Here is a 12,187-nt window from a genome sequence, read left to right on the forward strand (position 1 = left end):
TTTCAGAGGGTGGGTGTGGACTTGTTGGGCCAAATGGCATGTTTGCACACACTGAGGAATTTCGATGAATCTGCATTTCATTGGTTTGTATTTTGTGAAACGTCTCTGCTCTTCACAGTAATCCAGTGAAAGTGTCAGTTGGTGAGATCTTCAAACAGTTACTGGGGTGTGATCAGGATGTTCTTCTTCCTAAATTATATGGCAATGGACAAGGTCGAGGGCATGTTTCTAAAGAGGGAACCAATGATCATGATCAGCAACTGGTAGGAAACAAAAATAAACTCCAGTTATGCTGTCGGCTTCAGTGGGAGCATACTGGCAAACGTTTACAGCTGAGGATACATTTGAGTAACTGATAAGGTCAAATTAATAGAAACTAACATGCTCAATTGGTCATGATATTGTAGAGACACCATCTCCCCCCACGCTTTCTGGCCTGGTCTCCTCCTGTCAGGAGCACAACACCGGTTCTGCGATCTTTGGTTGTTTGGCGATGGACTATTCCCCTGACGTCACCAAGGTAACCTGGAAGAAAGTTGGGGAGCTAATCACGACTGGATTGAGGACTTACCCCTCAGTGAGAAACAAGAAGGGAACCTCCACCCTGAGCAGCCAGTTAACCCTGCCGAGTCAGCGGTAGGTTGCCCCAGCAAAATCTACTGTGAGGTTCAACACAGCGGGTCACACAAGAGCAAAGAAATGCCATTTCCAGGTACGTGTTGTGGGAATTGAGGTAAACAGAGCATCTGGGATTAACATTAACAAAACGCTTCAGTATGGCCTTACCAGTGTTCTAGGAGAAAGTGAGGTCTGCAGATGCTGGAGATCAAAGTTGAAACTTTATTGCTGGAACAGCACAGCAGGTCAGGCAGCATCCAGGGAACAGGAGATTCGACGTTTCGGGCACAGGCCCTTCTTCAGGAATTCCTGAAGAAGGGCCTGTGCCCGAAACGTCGAATCTCCTGTTCCCTGGATGCTGCCTGACCTGCTGTGCTGTTCCAGCAATAAAGTTTCAACCCTAACTAGTGTTCTATTAAGTTCCAGTATCATCTCCCTACTCTTCATTGTCAATATCTAGGGTAATAAAAGCAAATATCCTGCCACTTTCGTAGCCTCTTTATCCAGATGACACAGTACTCTCGGGGATCGGTGGGTACATGCACCAAAGATCCTCAGGCCTTTCCAGGGTTCCACCATTCAAAACGTCATACCTCACAGATTCTTCTGCCTAATTACATCACCTTACATTTATCCAGAATAATTTCCATTTGCAACTTCTCTTCACATACAACCAACCCTTGTATATCCTCCTGCAATCTAAAGCCATTATATTCATGACTTACCAACATGACAGTTTTCATTTCATAGATTAGATTACTTTACAGATTACTTTACAGTGTGGAAACAGGCCCTTCGGCCCAACAAGTCCACACCGACCCGCCGAAGCGTAACCCACCCCTACCCCTACCCACCCGGAGGAAACCCACGCAGACACGGGGAGAACGTGCAAACTCCACACAGTCAGTCGCCTGAGGCGGGAATTGAACCCGGGTCTCTGGCGCTGCGAGGCAGCAGTGCTAACCACTGTGCCACTGTGCCACCGTGCCGCCCACACTGAATTCACTGTGAATTCACTGGTTAATCCTCCTAAATTTGAGTCTCAATCATTGGTATGTAAGAGAAATAGCAAGGAAATCAACACCAATTCCTACAGAACACCAGGAGACACAGATTTCCAGTCACGCAGACACCCGATGACTATTATCCCCTGCTCCCACCACTCAGCCAGTTCTAGATCCAATCTGTCAAATTAACTCGGATCCCATTGGCTCTGATTATTCCTATCATCTGGACATCGAGTTATCTCTCTGAAAACTACTATCAAATTGTTACACATGACTTCCTCTCAATAAAACCGTGCTGAAAATTGTGGATTTATCTTCCAAATGAAGACTAATTTCACTTCTCATAGTTTTCCTACCACTGAGACTAGCTTGACAGATCTACGTTTTCATTATTTATCCCTTCCTTCGTCCTGCATCACAGTGCAACGTTGGCTGATCTACACTCACTTGGCACAACTGTTGTGGCCAGACAGTAATTCTACATTATTGTCAGCGACCCAACTATTTCATCTTTTGTATCGCTCAATCGCTTGGTATACTTTTCATCTGCCCTGGAAATATAACCACTTTTCATTCAGCAAGACAACACAGAACATCACGTCATGTGTCCTACTTTCTGAAAACTACATCACAACACCCCTCCATGATTTCTGTCCCACATTGTCCGTCTTACTAGTGAACACTGACACAACACATTCGTTTTGACCACAACCTAATCCTCCGGCTCTACTCCAATAATAACACGTAATGGGCATTACTGTTTCCTGAATAATTCTTTTATGATGAATGAGCCTGTAACTTTAAAAAATATTTTCCTTTATTCTGACTGCTATTATTTTCTCATGGTCCCATTTGCTCTTCTAATTCCTTTGTCTTTCAAACTCCCCCTTGCATGTTCTGTACTCCATACTAATTTCTATTGTTTTGAGGTTTCAGTATCGACCAGAAGCCTCCCTTGTTTCTCTTTATCTCACCCTCCATGCCCTTTGGTGTCCAGAGCCCGCTGCATTCTTGGTCCCACGCAGTGGCTTCCTGGGAAATGTCCTCCCTATGATTTTCCTATCTCTTTCTTAAATGTGTCGCACTGCTCTGACTCAGATTTACCAATAAGTGTCAGCTTCCAGTCCATTCTGGTCAAGTCATTACCTGATCTTACTATAATTGTCCTTCCCCTTTTCAGAACTTTGGGCCAATTTCTATTCCTTTGCAGTACAATCTGAAATCCAACTGATTTACGATCACTGTCTACAAAGTGCTCCACCATTGATGTTTTACCCACTGGTTCGACTTCATTCCCTAAGGTTCACCCCTCTCTTGCAAGGTCTGGATTAAAATTCTCAGTACTAAACACATACTTTGTTCAAATATTCTCCTGGGGGCATTTTCAGAATTGTGCTCCCTCTAAATTTTTGACAAAATGAATATCCAAGCCTATGCTGAGGAAGTTAAAAACCTCTTTTCTCATTCCCCTATTTAATTTACATTTCTCTGAAATTTGCCCATGTCTTTTGGACGTATAGTAAGGTCTATCGTGCTCTCCCAGTAATTATTTTTGCTGTATTTTGGTTTTGAAGTACTGTCCATTTGCCTTTGTTCGAGGAGGTATCCATGATTTCATTTCTCTTTACAGCCTAAAATACTCTTGTCAGAATTGCGACAGACGCAACATTCTGTACCGCACACCTCCGCCCCCATCCTTTTCCATCTTTCCCTGTCTCGCCTGAAGGCACTAAATCCTGGAATATTGAATAGCCACTCCTGCTCCGCTCTCAATATGTCTCCGTGATAACAACCGTATCATTTCCTCATTTATGCCGGTAATTCATCTGCCTTGTTCATCAGACTCTGTCATGAAAACGAATACCATCCAACATTGCTATCTCCCTTCTGATGTTACCGGCCTCTAGTTTCTATGCCTCCTTGACTCCCTTGCTGTGTCCTATAATTTTAGTCTTTCGCATTGTCCTGCTGATCTTTGTGTGTGGATCCCAGCTTCTCCAGCACTCTGCACAAATATGATTCTTGTATCCATTAACCACAAGAAACCTTGATATATGAGAACTGATTGTATTTGTTCTGAAATTCGTCAGATAATTTATGCGATGTGTTTCCTAAAGGTACAGATCCTCTCCAACCAACCCTTCTCCTAACTGTGAGCTCCAGTGAAGAAATCGCAAGCAGCAAGTTTGCAACCGTCGTCTGTTCAATCATCGATTTCCATCCGAAGTCAATCTCCGTGATTTGGTTGAAAAATGGCCGATCCTTGGATTCTGGCTTCTTCATGTCTCCCATGTGTAAGGCGAACGGGAACTTCTAGGTGATCAGTCGGCTGATGGTCCCTTATGGTGAATGGTTCAACAGCGCAGTCTGTACCTGCCAGGTCACTCATGGAGAGAACATTCAAAGTAAAAACATCACCGCACTCCAGGATAAGAGACACAGACTGAGAGAGCTACAAATCATTCTGAACTCTGATGTGAATCAAACACACTAATTTATCAGGCTTAGTAAACAGCACGGTACAGCTTCTCATTTCCCAACATGTCACGTATCTCATTTCAGTTTGAGTGTTACATTAGCATTGCTCATAATTCTGATTTTGGCAAGTCAGAAAAGCATGTTTCCTCTCTGTTGAAGATAGACATTTAGACAGTGAGCTTTGTTAAATAGTTTGTTGCCTGTCCATGCTGGGAGAGGCATTCAGAGTGCTGAATCCTTGCCTGGTAGCCGCTTCAAGGATAAGTTTGGGGGTGAAGGGGGATATTGGATAGATATCTGATTGAAACATAGAAAATACTGAGAGACTGAGGTCGAGTGAACGTGGAATAGGTGTTTTGACTGGTAGGCGAGACTAGGACCCAAGGGCACAGTCTCAGGGTCAAAGGGGCACTGTTTAGAACTGAGATGGGGAGGAATTTCTTCAGGCAGAGGGTGATGAGTCTGTGGAACTTGTTGCTGCAGCCGGCTGTGGAGGCCAGGCCATTGTGTGTGTTCAAGCCAGAGATAGATCGGCTCTTGTTTAGTACAGGGAGAAGGCAGGAGAATGGCTTTAGCCCGAAACGTCGATTTTCCTGCTCGTCGGATGCTGCCTGACCTGCAGTGCTTTTCCAGCATCATTCTGATCGAAACTCTGGATTGGCCGAACAGCCTTATTCTGATCCTCTATCTTGTGTGGTCTCAAAATGACGTGGTTAAAATATGCAGTGACCCATACTTGAAAATAAATCAAAATGCGTTCAATGCTTCATTCCCTGCTCAGCAATGACCTGTTGACCTTGTACATCGTAGGACATCGATTTTTATCGGGTACTGAGCTCTTTAACTTATGGGATCAGACCACAGACCAAGTGGTTATCACATTTGATGAACTGGGATAAACGTGATCTCACTGAGCTGCTTTAAGATGCTCTCTATAATTAGTGGATGAGGCAGGAGAATAAATTCTGGTGGGATTGCTACAATAGGGATGAATGAACGAGGAACTCGAGATAGACTGATTTAGCCTGGTTTGGGGTGGCGATTTTTAAACAGTAGTGGATGTCTATAAAATTAGTGACATTTCCATCGCGTTTGTAGATTAATTTAAGACGCTTTTGTTTGTTTTTTTTTTCTCCCCTGCTCTATGAGTAGTGGATGTCTATAAAATTAGTGACATTTCCATCGCGTTTGTAGATTAATTTAAGACGCTTTTATTTGTTTTTTTTCTCCCCTCCTCTATGAAGAAATTAAAAAATGCCGCTTGGTAAAGTGAAAGGACAGACCAGTTATGAACTACTTAATGGAGGGAAAGACTTAAGGAGATGGGTGTCCTTCACGATATCCACTGCTGTACTCAATGTCATGTTTTCAGATCTACTCCAAACACAGCCGACGAGGAACAATGACATAAATTAGAGAATGACATCACACCAATAACGCAAAGTATTTTTGATCATGTTAAATATAATGAACAGAATTCCCATGGATGTTCACCGCTCCTGTAACACTTTAGAACTCTGCAAAGATAATAATTATTATTTATTATAATTTGTCCAAAATTTGGGATGTGATTTGGCAGTCAGTGTGACCAGCAGTACTTGCACCTAAGGGTTATGAACATGGAAATGAACTCATTATATTCAGATTACTCTTGTCACAAGTATCAATAGATGGTCTTAAGTGAGAGACAATCTCCGAAAGAAAGGTAATTCCATGGGTTACATGATGGTATCTTCGATGATTTTACTTTTTTCACAGGTTTCACTTGTTACAAAGCCAGTGTTCTTTAGGAATAATTACACAGGGTATGGCATAGGTAATCACAAATGTTTCACAGATCAAAATACATCAACAATAGTCAGCATCGCTTCAGCAATAGTTGGAGTTGCCATTTTGAAGGTGGTGTCTTCACCCTGTGAAGGAGTAATCTGGAGATTGGCTGTTTGTATCAGAAAGGGGCATTTTTCATTGACTTTGATTTTTGTTTCATAGAAGACACCGAGTGCCACCCTAACACCGTTAAACTCTTCCCACCGCCAGTAGAACAAGTCTTACTGGAGGCGACGGTGACGTTTACCTGCGTTGTGTCCAATCTTCCTTCTGGAGTCAAAGTGACCTGGAGACAAGAAAAGAAGCCTCTGAAATCAGAGATTGCTGAGCAGCCTGGACAGAATCCCGACAGCGTGATCAGCAAATTAGACATTTCTACTGAAGCCTGGCTGAGTGGCATTACTTTTGAATGTGTGGTGTACCATCAGAATCTACCGACTCCTCTGAGAGACTCCATTCACAAGGAGAAAGGTGAGCGGTGAGATAAAAACACAAAGCATCCCATGTGTAATCCAGATCCAGTTACATCAAAGGCAGGCTTTGATTGGGAATGAACAAACACCAATGGGAGCATTAATGATGCATCTGAAGGCAGGATAGCTAAGCAGCTGATTAAGAAAAAGATTGTACCAAAGGATATTGTATTCTGATTAAGTCAGATAAGGTGGGAAGAAGCCTGGGTTGTGACGTCACCATCAGCAATGGCAATTAGACAGAATGCCCTTGTTGTGGACTGGAAACATGGAGACAACTTTCACATTAAACTTTCCTTTTTTTACTGAACAGTATGTGTACCATACTGCTCCTTTAAAACACGAAAGTGAATAAATCCTAAATTAAACATGGCGTATTTTAATATTTAGTGAAATTGTGATATTAATTCAGGATTTTTTTGGTTGATTTATATCTGTGTCCAATATTCTACAGTGATTAATCCGCTGGAGCCATCAGTGTCGGTCCTCCTGCCACCAACAGAAGAAATCTACGCTCAGAGGTTTCTCTCCCTCACCTGTTTCGTGAGAGGTTTCTCCCCCCGAGAGATCTTCGTCAAGTGGACAAACAATGACAAGCCGGTGAATCCTAGTAACGACAAGAACACCAAGGTGATGGCGGAGAGTGACAACACCTCCTTCTTCATCTACAGCCTGTTATCCATTACAGCGGAGGAGTGGGCCAGCGGTGCTTCTTACTCCTGTGTGGTGGGACATGAAGCGATTCCATTGAAGATCATCAACAGAACAGTCGATAAATCCAGCGGTAAACCGAGTTTTGTAAACATTTCACTTGCACTGATGGACACTGTTAATTCATGTCAATAAAAATTTCAAAGTTGCATTTAATAATTCAACAGAAGTAATGAAGTGTTTTTTTTCCTCTAGCTGTGAGTTAAATACTGAATTAGTTGTTTCCCACTCTGACTTACATTCCATCTGTGTAGTTAAAGTGGATTATTAACAGGTCTAGGACGAGTGTCTTGTGCAGTTAATGCTCTCTGCTCAGATACATCCTGGGTCAGACATAGAGTAAAGCTCACTCATTGCAGGATTCCGCCAAGTACCCTATCCATCCGAAATCCCTCTGTGACAAAATCTGACAATGTCCATTTTATGTCAAGGGTAGGGCACGAGTTTTGAACTTGGTGTTTTTGATTCCCCTGATTGGATATTCTAACAAAATTCATGTCAGTTTTAAACTGCCAAATTGCACCAATTGGAAATGTAAATTTAAGACAATTTAAAATTAAATTTGATTGGGACATACCAATCGTAAATAGTGCAGAACAGTTTGAATGTAACCTTTGTTTCTGGGGAACTGCCAGGGATCTTGCGCCAGCGCATGAGTTGACAGAATGTATCTTCACTTTCACACCAAAGAGAATCAACAGATAAGTTGTTGTGGAGCAGAGGGGTGGGGAACGACGAATGTTCTGTCCTCTTGCTCCGTGTGCAGAGTTTTCATGGTAGATGTCCTCTGTAATGTAACCCAGTTACTAACAGGAACAGTCAGCTTCTTGCTTACTGTCCAAAGATTTAACATTTCCATGCAAAACAATACCTTTGAAGCATGTTAGACACGCTTGGCTCTGTTAACAAATGATTAACATTGATTCCCATAATCCAAAACTGGTGTTTACATCGTCCCAGTTTGAATTCCATAGTTTTGTCTCAGTATTCTGGAGCACATGGGATCAATTCTGGTATTCGAATACCTGATATCATTTTGTTTCACATACAGAACACAAGTAGACATTTTCTAATAAACATATTCAGAAATGTTATCTCTGGGGCAGTGGGGATTTGAACTCGCGCTTTGTCTCTCAGAGACAGAAGTTCTATCACTGCAACAGAAGAGTTGCTCATAAAACACTTATCTCTCCACGACGATCGGAAATGTTTCCTACAATACCAAGGTCAAATCTAATTATGGGCAATGCATTAAAATTAGAACAATAAATTAGAATAATAAAAATTGCAGTCTGGTATAAGAACAGATACGGAGAGATGATCGCAAACTCACACGTAATTACACATATACGGGCTCTCACATAAAGACACATATTTATGTACACACTCAAGTGTGCATATAGATAAGATGTCACACACGCATACTCGCATAGAGCCACACATGCAAGTGGTACTTGAACACTCACCTAAGCTCATACAAAAACTCACATACACCGAAGGAAAATCATTTGCACAAATGAACAGGAGTACTTACACATAACCATGAGAAACATCGACACACGGTAACACACAAATTGGCATGAATACATATACATTCATACAGCACAATGCGTACAGACATACACACATGAACACACAGATACAAATTCCGAAAAATGTCCTCCCACATGTCAACTCACACAGGCACGTAAGTGCACAGAGATAAACATTAATATCATTATTTTCCCATTTTCAGAATCACAAACATACGATGACAGAAGCAGCTTAATTAGTTATTTTTAAACCACATTGATCAGCATGTATACAATATCACACGCACACACAAATTCAGAGTCTCACATGCAGACACACAAGTGCAAAGATGAACAAATAGAGGGGCGTTTATGAGATGAGGATAATGGGCACAAGGATCAGCAAGCATCCACAAACAATAGCACAAACAAGTTTATCAGGAGATGGTTTGGGAAAGATTGCCACACAAGCAATCATCATCATATAAATATAAACATCCAAAAAAGCATAACATTGCATGCTAACAGTTATTAAGCATAAACATGAAAATAACCTAGTTTAGGTAGGATCTGAAACAGACACATAAGCACACATTTTAGATAGCACTAATGAAAAGTGAACACTCACAAAGACATTACAAGATAAGCATAGGCAGCAAGGAAGTGGCATATTAGCATGATGATGCTTACACAATATGAAAAGACAAACAATTAGGTTCACAAACACATGAGCACACCAGCAGTAAAGGAACAAGAATGTGTGTATTCATTCACAGACTCCAAATTGGGCAAGAGTGAAGTAAGAGACTCTCATAACCACATACACAAACATTAAAGGAAAACCAAACACATCAAGCAGTAGATCAAATAAATTAAGGGACACACGTACAAAAACTTATTCCTAAATATACAGATCCTACAAACTAAAATATGAAGCAATGTCCTGACTGTGATGTCACTTATATTCATGATTTGCCAAGCAATTGGTCACCAATACAAAAGATGAGAATCACATTTGAACTTTTATTCAGTGATGGCCACAATTTTCAACTAAAGTGCTGTCACAGCCTATATTTAAAATATAATGATATAATTAAAATCATCATTCGTAATAAGCATTCCTCAAATAATAATATCCTAAAATAATAGATGAAAAGAAAAATAATTTAAAACGTTCTGACATGGACAATGAAGAAAGAACATGTGCAGTTAGTATTTGTAATTTCTTGCTGAGAGTCAATAACGTACTAATAGATACAGATAAGAGTCACACTTGAGAAATACCTGACTGCTTTATGAAGATGTAATGGTCTCCAATTACACGACTTGCATGCAGATAGATCGATCTGGATCAATAAACAATCTAAATGCGTTCTCTCGGCTTTATATTCATAGATTCAATAGATCGCACTTGGATTGTAGACTATGAGGATGATAACAGCAACATCTGGACAACTGCTTCCACGTTCATCACCTTGTTCTTCCTGAGTATTTTCTACAGCGCTGCCGTCACTCTGGTGAAGGTGAGAATAATCACATCTTTCTCACGCCAAGCAGCCCAATATGTTTGGTGAAATAGTGTGCCATTGAATAAACATTATATCTGAAAGTCCCTGATCATAAATATCTGCGTCATTGCTTTCTCTCTCTTTTCCAGGTTAAGTGAATGAGTTGTGGACCCCTTTGATTTTCCTGATCTGCTTATCAAGGTCTCTGAATTCCCAATCTCCAATCTGTCCTGTTGCTGACTCTAACAGTGAGATAACTTCAGTTTATTAGCGTGTAACTGAGACAATTATTGATGGATTTTCCTTTTTACTTTGATATCTTTGAGATGGTTGTGGTTGGAAGAATTTGTAGCTTCCCAGTTGTTTGAAGCCCATTTGTTTTGTTTTTATTTGTTCCTTACTCAGAATGGTTGCCTATCCTTTCTGATGAGCCTTTGTATTCCCTTTCTTGTGACTGTTACTGATGTACAGAAAATTCCCAGCTCACAGCGCACGTGTTCTCGTCTCAATGTGGCATCCAGCCATTATAGTCACTTCTGTTAGCTTTTACATCAATGTTTTGGATAAAAATGCTTTCTGAAATGGTGAATAACTCTCGAATGAATATGCACTAACCTTGAGTTTGCTTAATTCTTTCTTCAAGGCCAGTCAATAATAATACATTTTCCCACATTCTACTCCTTTCCTAGCCAAATACGTTCACTTGTTCTGTTTGGTTGTGTTCCATCCAGTCATTTAGTTTAATCCTGCGCTACCATGCAGCCCACTAATGTAAATACATCTTTCATACGATATGCCTGATGAAACACTCCAGAGGCAGAATGATTAGAGATCATTTCCGCTTATGCACCAAGGGTCACGGCCTCGGGTCACCTAATGATAATTTTATAGCCTCCATCAGAAGCCGAGAAAAGGCAGACAACGGAGTTTGAAAGTTTACTCTACACTGTCTTAAGTAAAAGTACTCCCAATGTCAGGGCAGCCTGGGTTAGTAATGCAGAAATCGCCACCTAAAGTACCCAACGAAACATTCATCAGCCAAAAATGTCAACGTTCAGTCAGGTATTCAGACACAACACATGCACAATCCAAGGGCGGATTCTCAGAACTGGAGTTTTTCTCACACATAAATCTCATGGAGCACAATTCCTGAGATCTATTTGACACACCACACCTGTCAAATCCCAGGGAATGAGATTGAGATCTGTCTGATACAGGAATATTACTGAACAGCAAACCTCAAAAATAATAAATCAGAGGTCGCTGTGATCAGGCAAGGCACAGCTCATGAGTACTTGAAATATTCAGCCATTGAGATCCATATGACGCAAGACGGAATTGAGAACCAATCATAGCAACTGTTCACAAAGTCTGGAAACTATCAGCAGAGGAGAACATTCTCAATTTCTCAGAGTTGGTGAGGTGTATCATCCCGGGAATCGTGTTGTGAATAAGTCACGCACCCAATCTCATACCTTTGCATTTCTTTTCAAAAACGTGGCAGCTGAAGCTAGATGCAACATTCCAGGTGAGACATGAGACGGTTTTGTTTCAGTTTAACATAATTGCTTTGTGTTTGTTCTCTACAGCGTAGGGTGATGAAGTCGGGTTTATTTGCTCTTCTGTCCATGTGTCATGGTACATTTCCTGATTTGTGCACATACACACGGGGGACCCTTTGCTCCTGCACCCCTTTGGGTTTACACCCTTACTATTGTTTGTTCTCCTGAGTTCATCACAAATTAAAGAAGCACGTCACACCTCCCTGAGACTGAGATCTATCTGGCACACCGATATTAATGAATAACAATCCTCAACAATTATAAATCACAGGATGATTTCGATCAGGGAAGGCAGAGATTAGAAGTTCTGGAAATCCTGCTGCTTTCCATGTCCTTTCCCACAAGCCGTCTGTCAAGCTTTGAAGCTCTTAGCTGTTCTTCCAATATCCTAACATTTTATTTTAAATTGCTATTAATATTTTTCTGTAATTTTGCATTATAGACCAAAGCACAGGTTGAACCAACAAGTACTCCAAACACTGAACTCTG

General features: G+C 41.1%; 1 gene segment (V, D, J or C); it reads left to right on the plus strand.

The window, feature by feature from the left end:
* The first annotated feature begins 204 nt into the window (after positions 1-204).
* Positions 205-10,702, plus strand: LOC148136823 (Ig heavy chain C region, membrane-bound form-like). The segment is given in 5 exon segments: positions 205-263; positions 6,025-6,404; positions 6,861-7,190; positions 10,024-10,151; positions 10,286-10,702. Coding segments are annotated over 5 exon segments (906 nt in total).
* The last annotated feature ends 1,485 nt before the right edge of the window (positions 10,703-12,187 follow it).

Source organism: Chiloscyllium plagiosum, unplaced genomic scaffold (assembly GCF_037043375.1).
Source record: "Chiloscyllium plagiosum isolate Xiang-an unplaced genomic scaffold, Cpla_swu_hap1 HiC_scaffold_45, whole genome shotgun sequence".
In the NCBI taxonomy this organism is placed as follows: Eukaryota; Metazoa; Chordata; class Chondrichthyes; order Orectolobiformes; family Hemiscylliidae; genus Chiloscyllium; species Chiloscyllium plagiosum.